This window comes from Cibotium barometz, chromosome 39 (genome assembly GCF_041138505.1).
Source record: "Cibotium barometz isolate CiBa-2024 chromosome 39, ASM4113850v1, whole genome shotgun sequence".
NCBI lineage: Eukaryota > Viridiplantae > Streptophyta > Polypodiopsida > Cyatheales > Cibotiaceae > Cibotium > Cibotium barometz.
Genome location: NC_141084.1, coordinates 46,569,389 through 46,583,720, shown reverse-complemented (window position 1 = coordinate 46,583,720; position 14,332 = coordinate 46,569,389). Strand labels below are relative to the sequence as shown.

At 44.3% G+C, this 14,332-nt stretch overlaps 1 protein-coding gene across 3 annotated transcripts in view; it reads right to left on the bottom strand.

Moving 5' to 3' along the window:
* KDTA (KDO transferase A) overlaps nucleotides 1–14,332 on the bottom strand; it is an 89,056-nt gene that overhangs the window by 19,500 nt on the left and 55,224 nt on the right. For 2 of the 3 annotated variants that reach the window (XM_086778792.1, XM_086778794.1), the window contains 3 exons: nucleotides 2,454–2,576; nucleotides 2,131–2,250; nucleotides 1,962–2,040 (listed from right to left, as the gene is read on the bottom strand). In XM_086778792.1, coding sequence (XP_086634918.1) covers nucleotides 1,962–2,040; nucleotides 2,131–2,250; nucleotides 2,454–2,576 — 322 coding nt within the window. The remainder of the gene's footprint in view (nucleotides 1–1,961; nucleotides 2,041–2,130; nucleotides 2,251–2,453; nucleotides 2,577–14,332) is intronic. The other variant, XM_086778793.1, reaches the window with a different exon arrangement.

Here is a 14,332-nt window from a genome sequence, read left to right as displayed (position 1 = left end):
AATATACTTTCACAAAGGTTGTAAACCTTACACCTCATTTTAATATTTTTAATGAAAACAATGCTACCCTTTCAGTAATCGTGCTTCCCAACCTCCGCTTTTTTGTGCTGCTACCCCACTGCCACGTCGGCACCGCCCCCGACTTCACCTACTGCTGCCCGTAACATACGAAGCTGCGTCACACATTTCTTGTCAAAATAAAAAATCTTCGAGATCAAATGGTTGCAATGTGATGAGCATGGCTTTCCCAAATTTAGATGATTGTCTCACAATATTGCCAATCAAGTTTTCTCACATCTTAAACACTTGCATAAAGCTTAAGTTCAGCTCTCTTATTTTGAGATGATATAGTGTGGCTACATGGTAGTAGCATTGGTAACAAGCTAACAACGATAAGAAGAAGTGTAACGATTCCAGCTCTTCAAAGAAGAAGAAAAAGGTTAAAGATTTTACTACGGGCATAAGGCTATAGGGCATGAAAAAGAAAGTGGTAATCTGAAAACCAAAGAAGAATACAATTCTGCTACAGAGGTTCAGGTATTTGTGACATCAAGGAAATGTGTAACGTAATAGCCAATGTAGCAGTGCAAGATGATTCATGGATCATCCAAACTGAGACTCCTAGGCACACGATCAATCATATTCCTCCCTTAAGCCTATGGGAGATGACATCATGGTAGCAATGGAAAACAATGCAAAATGCCTTAGGGTACAGGTATAATCTCACTGATGTCTACAAAGGATCTTCAAAAAGCCTTCCAAATATTCTTGGAACCTCCTTTCTATCTTAGACATCACCGACTGTGACTTACAAATTCATTTTGATGTTGCACTATATTGTCAAAATGGCAAGGAGAATGCTCGATGGCAGAAATATTCCTAAACCTTTTTGGAATGAATGATGAGACGATTAATATTGATGTTTACATTCTTAACAGGAATCAAAACTAACGCATATAGTTGCAAGGAAGACCTAACGCAAAGCCATCTTGCATGTAAACCCTGATGCAAAGACTGCAAGGACCTATGCTGCATGTAAAACCTAAAGCAAAGCCTTGCTGCAAGTCTCCCCTTGGTAGAGACCTAGGCTCTGATACCATTGTTACATGCATGCAAAAGCATGCTTGATTATGCCCTAAGTAAAAGCACACTAGAAGGCTAACTACCGAGCACAACCTAAAAACGCATTGTATAAGAGGAGAGACTTTCGTTTACACCTAATCTACCATGTATATTGCTGATGAATATAGGCCATCATTACAATGTTGAAAACTCAAATCTGGACTTCTAAACCCTAGTGATAATGTTTACAATGCATAAACAAAATGTTGCCTCCCTGTGCCAAGACATGTGCAACTGTGTACTACAGATTGAGATTGCGTTACTTTGAGCCAATTATTGCCTGTGCTGCTTTGGGACCTAGCATTGCAGGCCTGGCACTAGGTACTTCAGTTTAAACCTGGCCAATGCTTAAATAGGTGCGTATCTGCTGGTCGGCCACTCTAGGTGGGCAGCACACATCCCCATAGTTGGCAATTCTAATTGTCCAACCAGATCCACACTTGCGTGCCTAATCCTGGCTCTTCTGGGCAGCTTCTTGGGTACCTAATATTTCCAATCCTGCCCCTAACTTGCCCTTGAACCTGCTAATGTTGCAAATTGTGTCCATGTGGCATCCCATTTATTGATGCACATGACAACAGCACATATAGTACACATATGCACCCCTAACCTCCTTTTTAAACTCGGCTTGCATGGCCAGCACTCACGGCTAAACCTTAACCCCATCATTTTCCAATAGTCATGACATATGTCTGGGGATGATGCATGTGACAACATCCAAAAACAATTCCTTACGAAATCTACAACAAAGTTAGATATAAGTTCAACTCAAGCATATCCAAAAGAAGTTTTTTTTTTTTAGCACCCTTTTTGGGTTCATGCAACTTTAAATTAATTACCATATTTCAGGTTACCGGCAAAATGAACGATTGTAGGAGGTGCCCCAAGAATTTGATAGCGCACAGCTTCCTTGGTGCTCTACCTTTCCATCCAGAAATGTTCAAAAAGTCAAGCATTCGACAATGAGCCACTATAAACCAAAAGCAGTAGAAAATTGTATGCCCATACCAAAGGAAGAATAAGGCAAAACTTTGAGAGCATTTGTGTCACCAAGGGTCTTGCAACCGGGAAGGACCACCACTCAAAGGACCTCAAAGACATTCTTGCATTCAACAATGCCAAGAACATCTGCATGAATAACAATAATAATCAATATTATTCAATAACCTTTTTATGCAGAAAACGCAGTTTTTCTAAACCCATATAATGAAGTGGCTTATTGGGCTGCAAAAGAACCCGCTGCTTTCCTCTTCTAAGGCAGTGATTCTTTTGCTTTCCTCTTTTAATGCAGTGCTAACATCCAAATTAAATCTCGGCTTCGAAGACCATACCCCTTTCAAAGATGCGATCAGAAGAAGGTTTGGCCACAGTTCACTCTCCATAAAGATGCCAGCCTCAGGATGCCAATGTGCAAGAAACCTCTCTGCTGCAGCTGGAGTATCTATAGGAGCAAACTACACACCTCACTTTTTAAGACAGTAAATAACCTTCTCAGGCTTCATGAAACAGATAAACAGAAACTTGCTGATTTTAAAAACTAAGTCTTCCATAATGCATGTGTGTCCAATCAAGTGAGCAATGCATTAAGGCCAGAGAGCGGAAGAATCGAAGCCATTTCGGGAAACGTTGAATCTACCCTATGAAGTCAATAAACTTAACAACCAACAAGTTACAGGCCACTAGTATGCAACCTAAAGAGTGTCTTCCCAATAATCAAAGAAAGGGAATCACTCTAAGTCTAATACAGACATGAATTTCTAAACTTTGAACAGGCAAGGTTGTTGGCGTGGAGAAAGTCTACAAGTACAAGATCATAGTTGCACAAGGTCCAAAAAATCTAGAATATTGGTTATATAATGTTGTACAGCTTAAACAAAACAAAATGTAAAGCATTCAAAAACCTCATGAAATGCTCATGAAAACATGTATAGATGTGGCTTGAATCCTGATTCTTGAGTCCCAACAGAGCCTAGGCAGCAGGCTGCAGGCTGATACACGAGATACATAATACATATTATATCCATTTATCATTCATAATTCAAACCTTTCACTTTTCAATAACCATCGACACGTCACATCAATGAATCATCATCAGAACAAGACAAGATTTTGAAAGAAAACAGAAAGAGTCAATACTCATCAAGACTATAGTCGTAGTGAAATGTCAAAAACCAAGACATCTATGCTCTGAAAGAGCCAAAATAGCAATCCATATGACATAAATGGTCCATAGAGTCCTCAATCATCAGTGACTGAGTGATCAAACTAAAAAATTTTGAAATTCTAATACAAATTGAAAATATAAAGATCCAAGGACCAAGCCTCTAGGATCTGTATCCTCTAGATCTTGAATACCCTCAATGTCCTCATCATCTAGCTCCTTTGCTGCCTCCGACTCAGTGTCACAAGCAGAAAATGCCTCGAGTAGATCATCCTCTCTTGCCGCACTTGTCAGTCACCGAAGCATCAAAATACAAGCTGTTGATACCAAAAAAACGCAACATGCAAGGAGGGGGGGTGACATGGCACTAACACGTGGCAGGATAGCAACGCATGGCCACCTTACAGGCTTGGAATGATACGACCAGCTTTTGGAAAGCAAAAGATTAAAAGCTTTTTAAATACTAAAAAGAGAAGAGCTTTTATTATTAAAAAGATCTTTTTTGGGCTATAAGTGAGTTTTAAAGCACTTTTCTCAAGTGCTTTTGGGCAAGAACTATAAATTCAGCTATTCTCTCATTGTTGAGACATGTAAAAAAACAAGAGAGCTCTCTGGCTCTAAACATCGCTCACCTGTTCATCCACCATTGGTACTCCATAGGAGGATTGCCAAGGACAATAACATCAGACAAGGATCCCAAGTTTATGTCATGGCCCTGTGAAAATGGAGCAGGACAAGTGTGTGCATGGTGGTTGCAGGGTCAGAATATTTTATGATTCACATGGGGGGTGCCCGGACAGTGTTTAAGATGTGTGGACATCCCTAGGTGTGAAGGGGGAACATTAAAACATTAAGTTTTAATGTTTATTGAAGTTTGCCCCTAGGCCTTAGTGGCCCTAGGAACTTATTAAGTTGGGGCCCTAGGGATTAAATTGGAAAGGAGTTTTCTCTCTCTTCACTCTCTCTCTTCCCTTTTTGGGGAATCGTGTAGTAAAAAGGAGAGCTCCCTCATGCGCTTGAGAACAATCGTGGAAGAGCTCAAGGAGGAGGAGGCGGCTGCTGAAGATCAGCTTTGTTGCTGTTTTTCTGAGAGAACCAGCCGTACAGCACTGTACGGCCAGTACTGGACTCTCTCTTTCTCTCTCTCTTTCTCCTCTGTTGCTGGCGGCGCACAGAGCAGCTGCTGGTGGCTGCGCAGAAGCCCTATACAGGCTGGACAGTCAGTTTTCCAGCCCATACCTTACTGTACGACTGCCGTACAGTGTACGGGCAGTCAGATACAGCTCATACAGGTGCAGGCGGCGCTTTACTGGGTGCTGGACAGACCTGTGCAGGCTGATTCAGGCAGGTACAGAAGTGGACAGCAGGTTGTTTATGCAAGTACAACGCCTGGCACGCATCCCGAGGCGGTACAATCAAGTACAGTGCTGATTTTCAGATCTGTACTTTCAAGGACAGCATAGGAGTGAGCATCAGGAGGAAGATACAGGCAAGTGCAAGCACACGTGTGAAGCAGGATTTTGGGTTCAAGTGCCTGCAGGCACAGATTAGTGCTGTTGCTTCCTCCAGTGTTGTTTCACGAGCTGAACTTGGTAAGCCTTGACTCTGTTCATCTATCTCTCTTTCTATTGCTTGATGTCTGCTACAGGTATGTACTATCTGGCTCCTTGTGAGAGGAGGAGTATGGCAGATTGACAAGGGATTAAGACAGAGATTGAACAGCATATGTATGTTGAGCTGAGAAGATGTATCATGCTCTTGAGTTATGCCAGATGTATGCCCATGGCTGGCCTGCTTTGTGAACTTGGCTGATCAGAGGGAGGCACAGTGTGTTGCTTGAGGACACAGATCTGTGTGCATAGATCCTCTGTGCTGAGAAGGATTTGTGGGCAGTCAGATTGGACTACAGGTGTAAACTCTTGGCTGGTTTTTGTGTTGTACTCAGCCATACATATTATTTTAATGGAATAAAGAAATACCGCAAGGGGCGCCAAGCTTTGGGGCCAACAGGTGTCGTTGTGTTTTCAGATTTGGGCACTCTAGCTCCAATCTGTGTTTTGTTTATCATCTAGACTACAAGTGGACGGGTGTTAGCTCTTACCGCACTCTGGTTTTCTATCAGAGGCCGGTTTCAAGGTTCCGTTGCCGGGACCAATCATCAACTTTCTGAAGGGGGTGAGCTCGTGGTTGTTTTGGAGAAAGCCATTGCTGAAAATTCAGCAATCATGTCTGATACAGAGGAAGAGTACTTCTATCAAGAAGAAGAAGAGCAAGAGTCTTCTCCTGAAAGAGATGTATCTGAGGATATTTTTGCAGGAGAACAGGCTGCAGATGTTGAGCCTTATGAGGATGTAACACAGCCAGAAGATGTGCATGGTAAAGAGGATGATGATGCTCGGTTCAAAGATCGCTTGGCTAGTGTTATGGATACTTTTATGCAGCTCACTCAGAGTGAGAGATTTGCTGAATTTTTGAGATCTCGCTCAGAGCCCCGCACAGAGCCCCAGAAAAAGAAGAAGAAGGTTCGTTCGAAGAATCTTCCTCAAGGTCATAGTGGTACCACTCCACAGGATCCATCTCCTGCACAGTTTCCGAACATGCAGCATGCTTTTGGTGCTAACCCACAGAGTTCCTTCTATGGACAGCCACCTATTCCTCAGCAGAACATGCATCCAGGTTATTTTGGTGGTGGCTCGGTGTTTCAATCCATGACTGGGGGATACCCTCAGGGAGGCATGGGTATGTATGGGCCTTTTGGAGCCAATTTTCAGCCTGGCATGCAAGGGAATATGTATGGTGGTATGCAGTCCGGTATGCAAGGAAATGTGTTTGGAAGCATGCAACCTGGGATGCAAGGCAATATGTTTGGTGGCATGCAGCCAGGTATGCAGCATGGAATGTATGGAAACATGGCTGGGATGTATGGTATGCCTGGTGTTGGAATGGGAAATGTTGACCCAATGATGGGTATGAATGTTGGGGGCAGCAATCTCACAAAACCACTTCCATATGATAATCTAACGCCTATGGGCAAGGCGAAGGATTACAAGGAAGGGGGAGCTGCAGTGAAGTTTGACACTTTCAGTGGGGCCAAGGATAAATTGAAGGCACTTACCTTTTTACAGCAGTTTGATGCTGCTTTTTCTGGTGGGAATTACACAGAGTCTTCAAAGGTGAGGAAAGCTGCCACTTTTCTCAAGGGCAATGCTTTGCAGTGGTGGTCTACTCTTCTTTTGCAGGGCATAGCACCCACCACATGGGTCCAATTCAAACAGGTTTTCTCTTCCGTATGGCTCACATCTACATTTGAGGTGGATGTTATGACCGCATGGCACAAGCTGGATGCTTCAAAGTGTGATAGTTTGGAGGATTATAACAAGAAGTTTTGGGAAGCTCTACTCCCAGTGACTTCTTAATTGAAGTTTGCCCCTAGGCCTTAGTGGCCCTAGGAACTTATTAAGTTGGGGCCCTAGGGATTAAATTGGAAAGGAGTTTTCTCTCTCTTCACTCTCTCTGTTCCCTTTTTGGGGAATCGTGTAGTAAAAAGGAGAGCTCCCTCATGCGCTTGAGAACAATCGTGGAAGAGCTCAAGGAGGAGGAGGCGGCTGCTGAAGATCAGCTTTGTTGCTGTTTTTCTGAGAGAACCAGCCGTACAGCACTGTACGGGACTCTCTCTTTCTCTCTCTCTTTCTCCTCTGTTGCTGGCGGCGCACAGAGCAGCTGCTGGTGGCTGCGCAGAAGCCCTATACAGGCTGGACAGTCAGTTTTCCAGCCCATACCTTACTGTACGACTGCCGTACAGTGTACGGGCAGTCAGATACAGCTCATACAGGTGCAGGCGGCGCTTTACTGGGTGCTGGACAGACCTGTGCAGGCTGATTCAGGCAGGTACAGAAGTGGACAGCAGGTTGTTTATGCAAGTACAACGCCTGGCACGCATCCCGAGGCGGTACAATCAAGTACAGTGCTGATTTTCAGATCTGTACTTTCAAGGACAGCATAGGAGTGAGCATCAGGAGGAAGATACAAGCAAGTGCAAGCACACGTGTGAAGCAGGATTTTGGGTTCAAGTGCCTCAGGCACAGATTAGTGCTGTTGCTTCCTCCAGTGTTGTTTCACGAGCTGAACTTGGTAAGCCTTGACTCTGTTCATCTATCTCTCTTTCTATTGCTTGATGTCTGCTACAGGTATGTACTATCTGGCTCCTTGTGAGAGGAGGAGTATGGCAGATTGACAAGGGATTAAGACAGAGATTGAACAGCATATGTATGTTGAGCTGAGAAGATGTATCATGCTCTTGAGTTATGCCAGATGTATGCCCATGGCTGGCCTGCTTTGTGAACTTGGCTGATCAGAGGGAGGCACAGTGTGTTGCTTGAGGACACAGATCTGTGTGCATAGATCCTCTGTGCTGAGAAGGATTTGTGGGCAGTCAGATTGGACTACAGGTGTAAACTCTTGGCTGGTTTTTGTGTTGTACTCAGCCATACATATTATTTTAATGGAATAAAGAAATACCGCAAGGGGCGCCAAGCTTTGGGGCCAACAGGTGTCGTTGTGTTTTCAGATTTGGGCACTCTAGCTCCAATCTGTGTTTTGTTTATCATCTAGACTACAAGTGGACGGGTGTTAGCTCTTACCGCACTCTGGTTTTCTATCAGAGGCCAGTTTCAGTTTACTTCAAATTTTTGGAGAGCATTATTCGACAACTTTGGGACCAAGTTGTGCATCTGTCCATCATATTCCATCCGCAAACCGATGGCCAAACTGAAATCTACAATCAGCTGGCCTTTGATGTTCTCAAATCGTATTGCCATGACATGCAGTCAAAGTGGGAGCATTACATTCCTTTGGTTTAGGCCATCCTCAATGAAACTCATTCATCTAGCATTGGCCGGAATCTGTATGAGGCAACATTTAGCTGCCATTTCTCGTCACTTCTTACAAGAATGGTGTCACCTTCCTTGGAGGCTAGCAAGACCACCGAAACATTTTCAGAGATCATTCTTGTCAAGGACAGCCTTGCCAAAGCATAGGAAGTATACTCTCGGCAAGCCAACAAATCAAGACGAGATATCGACTTTAAGGATTGGGTATATCTGTGGATAATGAAGTAGAGATTGAAGCAACTGGACAAACCAAATGATGTCTCTATGAAGCTTAAGCTTTCAGATCTATGCATAATATTTTCCATGTTTCTTGGTTGAAGCCCTACATTGGTCCAACTTTGCAAGATATTGTAGATGAGCAACAACTGGACATAGTACACAAAGCCGAAGTCATTGAGCCTGTGCAGATTCTCCTCCATAGATGGAAGCATGGATCCAGTCAAACTTTTAGGTCTGTTAACTTGGTAAGATGATTTGCAATGGAATCACCTTCGTTCTTAGTCAACTTGTCCAACTCTTGCATTAAGTACATGACTCATGCTTCATTACCGGACTGGAACATGGTCTTGAGGACCACCCAGGTAAACCTTGCAGAATTGCAGGATCGGATGTGAGGTACAATTGATCGCTTGACTGAAAGCAATCATAGCCATTGCTTGAGCATCACATGCATCCCACCATCTTTGATCTTCAGTGGGTCCAGGAGGCAGTGCTGCAATGCCTAACACAACTTGTGCCACAGTTTGAGTCGCTCTTGATGCCGAGGAGGTGCCAAGAGTTGATGCTGCAAGACAAGGCTCTTGCCCCGTAACAATCTCTCATAGCTCCTTGGTAATTGAAAGACTCTTCACCATGAAGCTCCATAATGAGTACTTGGGACCATCAAGCCGATCTTCAGTTGTCATGAAGGCACCAAACCGGGAAAGTTCAGTGGAAGCAACTCTTTGCGACATTCTCACAGTAGTACAAAATTTCCCAAAGCTAGAGAGAGAACTTGGGAACAGGAAAGCCTCCCCTTGATGTGAGCTCTTGGGAAAACATGAGAAAAAGAGAGTTACAAGAGTGTGCACACAAGGCACCGGGATATGACGGGATTGAAGGTGGGATCGCCGAAGTATGCCAAAAACACAGTATATACTTGAATGAGCTAACACAAGACTCCGGGAGTATTCCATAGGAATAGGAGTGCCTATGGATGCCTCCACTTTACAAAACTTCCCCTTATGAATAAGAATCCCCAAATATGCTGCACATATTGGCATATATGCTATGAGTAGTGCCACATGTGAATATGGGCTAACCAAAGGCACTTTTCTCCCTTTGGGTTTTTCCCCTTGGATATTAGGTGTGAAAGGACACCACTCATTTATTGTATTTTGATATTGTGGAGTCAACCCCCAAGCTCCACACACTTTTGTATCATATCTTCTTTGAGCATCAATCACTATCTCTCACTCTCTTGAGAGTGATTGCTGTTGTGCATCTCTGTGTGTCTCTGTTTTCTATGCAACCCTAACCTAACAGCGGTATCAGAGCTGGGTTGCAACCCTCTAGTCGTGCAGTTCCTGACGCCTGGCTTCCGGCAACCTTCCATCCGTCATCGACTGTGGCCTTCCGTCTTGCACAATCCGTCCGTCGCTGCCCGTCCGGCCGTTGCCTCAATTTTCGACCGCCCTCCAGCGCCGCCCGTGAGCCGGCTGCCCTCACCTCCACCGCCCATTTCAGCCTCTAAAGGGGGCAGCACTAGTGGGGAGAGCTTCACCACCACCCAGCCTGTCGGCGGTGCTCTCACCTCAGTGGGCAGCGCCTGGCTGAGCTCCGCCCACTTGAGGCTTATGTGGCAATTGACAAACTTGTGAGTTTTTTGGTGCCTTGCTTCCGTCGCCGTTCGACACCGTCCTGTCCGCCAGCCAGTTAGCTCATCGTCCTACGCCAAGTCACCGTTGCCTGCAAGTCACATCTCGTCTCCTGTCGGCCTACCTGCCGTTGCCGCCTTGCGTCCGCAGGCCCTATACGTCACCGGCTCCTGCCCATTGACTGAGGCCGCCAGCTCCTGCACGTCGACGTCGTCTGCCCACCTCATCAACTGTCTGCCCGCCTCATCAACCATTTGCCCGCCTGTAGCCGCCTACCCGTTATCTGCACGACGTCAGCAATCTCGCGATCTCTCACTGCAACATGTGCTGCATCTCCCGCCGGTTTCCCCTCTATGGTCGTCATCATCTACTAGCCAAAGGCCATCACCAGAGTCTACCATTTGCACACAACTTCTTCAATACGCATCTCTGCAAAAAAATCAAGGTTCCACCAGGTACTGATTTTTTGGTTCAGTTCAAGTGCTTTTGTTCATTTCTTGCTTCATTGCAAAAATCAGGTACAGGCAACAGTACAGGGCAGCATTAAGATGCAGGACAGAGAAAATTTTGGGGATTTTTCAAAATTTGTGCTTAATTGCACAATTGCAGTTTACAGGGCACAAAATTTTGGAGATTTTTTAAAATCAATGCTTAATTGCACAATTAAAGCTCATTGGTACACAGGTTTTTGGGGCTTTTGTAAATTATGTGCAATTGACACATAAATCAGCCCATTGGTGCTCAGAAATTTGGGGATTTTCAGCATTGCTTATATGCAACCTTGTATTCAGGGCAAAACATTTGCACAGGACTTTGTGGTTGCCTGGCATTGCACTCCGGTGCGTTTGGGATTTTGCCTGCAGGTGCTTTTTTACAGCATATTTGGTTGCACATGTTTGCATCTCTCTTGCAAGAGATTTCAGCACATGGCTGGAAATACGACTAATATATTCGAGGTTTTGTCCCAAGAGGACAAATTGGATAGCAGTAATTAATCCCTATGGAGTTTCATGGTCCGAAATCTACTAGTGGCCAAAGAATTATGGGGTTATGTGTGAGGTGAAGATGTATGCCCTCTTGACATAGCACCTAACATGCCTGGTCGTGGTGCTCAAGCTGCAATACCCACTCCTCCCTCATAGGAGCAGAAGAGATGGGATACTCGCGATGCCCAAGCGATAGCTTTGATTGCTTTGTCAATAAAGCGATCAATCATACCGCATATTCGGTCTTGCAAGACCTCACGGCGAGCTTGGGATGTACTTGAAACCATATATCAGACAAAGAATGAGGCCAAGGTTGCATTTCTCAAGAAAGAGCTTGAGAACTTGGACATGAATGAAGGTGATAGTATGGCTAATCATCTTACGAAGATCCAGGATCTTCGGGAGCAACTGCTCAATATTAATGAGGTCATTTTCGAAAAGGAGTAGGTTTCCAGAACACTATAATCTTTGCCAGAAACCTACTTGAACTTCCACACATCGTTCACTCTATCTATGCGGGGAAACCCAAAACCAATCTTGTTTGAAGAGTTGGTTGGTTTGTTACTATAGGAGGAGTAAAATCGGAAGAACAAATCTTCCAACATGCGTGGTAGTGACGGGGCTTTTGTTGCCCAAGATAAGGACAAGGGAAAAGCCAAACACAGTTTTCAGCCAAAGACTAATTCGGGACAGCCTTCACAAAAGACTAAAAATGATGCATGCAAGCCCAAGAAAAGGGCAAATGTCACTACTGCAAGAAACCAGGTCATTACTTGAATGAGTGAAGAAGAAAAAGGAAAGCAGCATGGTTGTATAGATTCTTCATCATCACCTACAGGGAAAGATGATGCATCAGTAAATCTTGTGCAGGATGAGTGGACTTTTCTTACTTACAGATATGATGCATCATTGGAGCATGTCTCTCAGTGTCAATGAAAGACACGACACATGGTACTTTGACAGTGGTGCTTCTAAACACATTACCTCATGGAGGGATTTGTTTAAGAAGCCTATGGCTTCCCCTGAAGGCAAGCAGGTAACATGTGCAAACAATTCTTCTTATCCAGCTCAGGGTGTTGGTGAGGTGATCCTCACAACAACAAATGGTATAGAATTATGTCTTCCGTATGTACCAGGGATTAAGAAGAACTTGTTGTTTGTCTCCTCTTTTGCTAAAAGAGGATATGCAGTGAACTTTGAGGACGACAGATGCACAGTGAAAGACCGTGAAGGTGGCTATGCATCGGTCACTTCCGGCACATTGTACCATGGGTTATATCAGCTTGACAGGAGAGAGCATGATGCTCATGTGGTTACCACTCTTACACCCGCCATGCATGAGGCAGAATTGTGGCATGCTAGGTTTGGGCATGTGAATTATGGCAATTTGATGCTATTGCAAAGCCATAAAATGGTACTAGATATACCTCAGGTAGAGCTGCCAACAAAACATGTATGTGAAGGGTGCATATTAGGTAAGATGCATAGAAATGGATTCCCAAAAGATGGATCAACAAGGGCTATCCGGAAATTACAGCTTGTGCACAGTGATGTGTGTGGCATAGTTACCATGGAACGTCGTTCCGTCATCCTGGAACGCCGGAACGCCGTTCCGGGCGAAGGCACGTTCCCGGAACGCCGGAACGTTCCGCAAAAAAAAAAAAAAAAAAAAAAAAAAAAAAAATGGGCGGAACGTTTGTTTTGCTTGCAGAAATGTATGTTCATGTCTTGGGGGAGCAAATATTAGGAAGCATATTTGGCTATCCGTATACAAAAAGTTACATTTTTTTGTGTCATATGCTGACATGTCATATGACGTGGCGTTCCGCGACGTTCCCGATCCGCTCCCGTTCCCGTTCCCGCTCCCGTTCTAGCATCCGACGTTCCCGGAACGTTCCCGTTCCGTGGTAACTATGGTGTGTGGTCCTATGCGGACACCATCTTTTGGAAAGCATCTGTACTTTGTAACCTTTATCAATGACTACTCCAGATTTGCTTGGGTGTATCCCTTGAAGGAAATATCTTATGTATTTGCATGTTTTCAGCATTTTGTGGCACAAGCTGAAAATCAAACAGGTTGCAAACTGCAGACCCATCGTACTGATCGAGGGGGGGAATACATGTCCATTGCTTTCAAAGCATTTATGGCAGAAAAAGGCATAAAGCATCAATGCACGATGCCATATTCTCCTCAACAAAATAATGTTGCTGAGAGAAAGAACAGGTCTTTGATGGAAATGGCTAGATGCATGGTTAAAGGCAAAGGAGTGCCTCACAAATTCTAGATGAAGCCAATAATGTGTGCTACACGTGTGTTGAATAGATGCCCTACCAAAGCATTGAAAACCATAACGCCACGAAAGGAAACCTAAAGTTGATCACTTTAAAGTTTAGAGTTTTTGGACGTATAGCATATGCACATGTACCTCAACAGTTGAGAGGAAAGCTTGATGACAAAGCAGCTAAGTTCTTATTTGTGGGTTATAGCAGTGGCAGTAAAGGCTACCGTCTCTTTAATCCATCCACACACAAAAGGATTTTGGACAGCATAGATGTATTTGTTGAAAATTTAGACCAGCCATTGGCTGAATTTTTTGGACAACCACCTTCGGGCCCACATAACATGTTTGAAGGACTTCTCCTGTTGGGAATTCATGGCTCAACAGATCAACCATCAACTTTGCCTAATGGAAAGCATTTGGGTACTCAAAATCAGCCCATGAATGAGCTCATTACACCTCAAAATGTGGAGGAAGCAATAGGACAGCAATGGAAGAGGCTAGAGTTGTGCCTCGTTGGCTGCTCCGTACTTTACAGGAGAGCAAACTTTCAACTCTACTTGGTAGCAAGACTAGGGCTAGTTCACGTAATGCAAGACAACACACAGATGTTGCTTGCATGAGTACTGCAAATGAGCCAGATTCATTTGAAGAGGCTCGTGAGGATGAGCATTGGATGCAAGTGAAACCGATCCCGTCAAGTGGGAAAGACTCCGTTGGACACCCACACGCTTAATAGCACGACTTTAAACCCACAAATTTGAAATGGACAACTTAAAACAACTTGAAATTTAAATGAACAGAAATGGAAAGATGGACACCAGCACTGGGGCCGGAACGGGCCGACCCCCCCCTCAATATATGATATATTTATTGGGAGTATTTAATGAATACAATGCTCCATGGGTTCTGAGAACCAGATAATGTCCATGTACATATGAAAACAGTACCAAACAAGTAGGCTCGAATTTCGATGTAGAAGCTTGAAGCAGAACGACCACTAGTGTGGTCCAATCTCTACGGTCCTGTGCTTTCACTG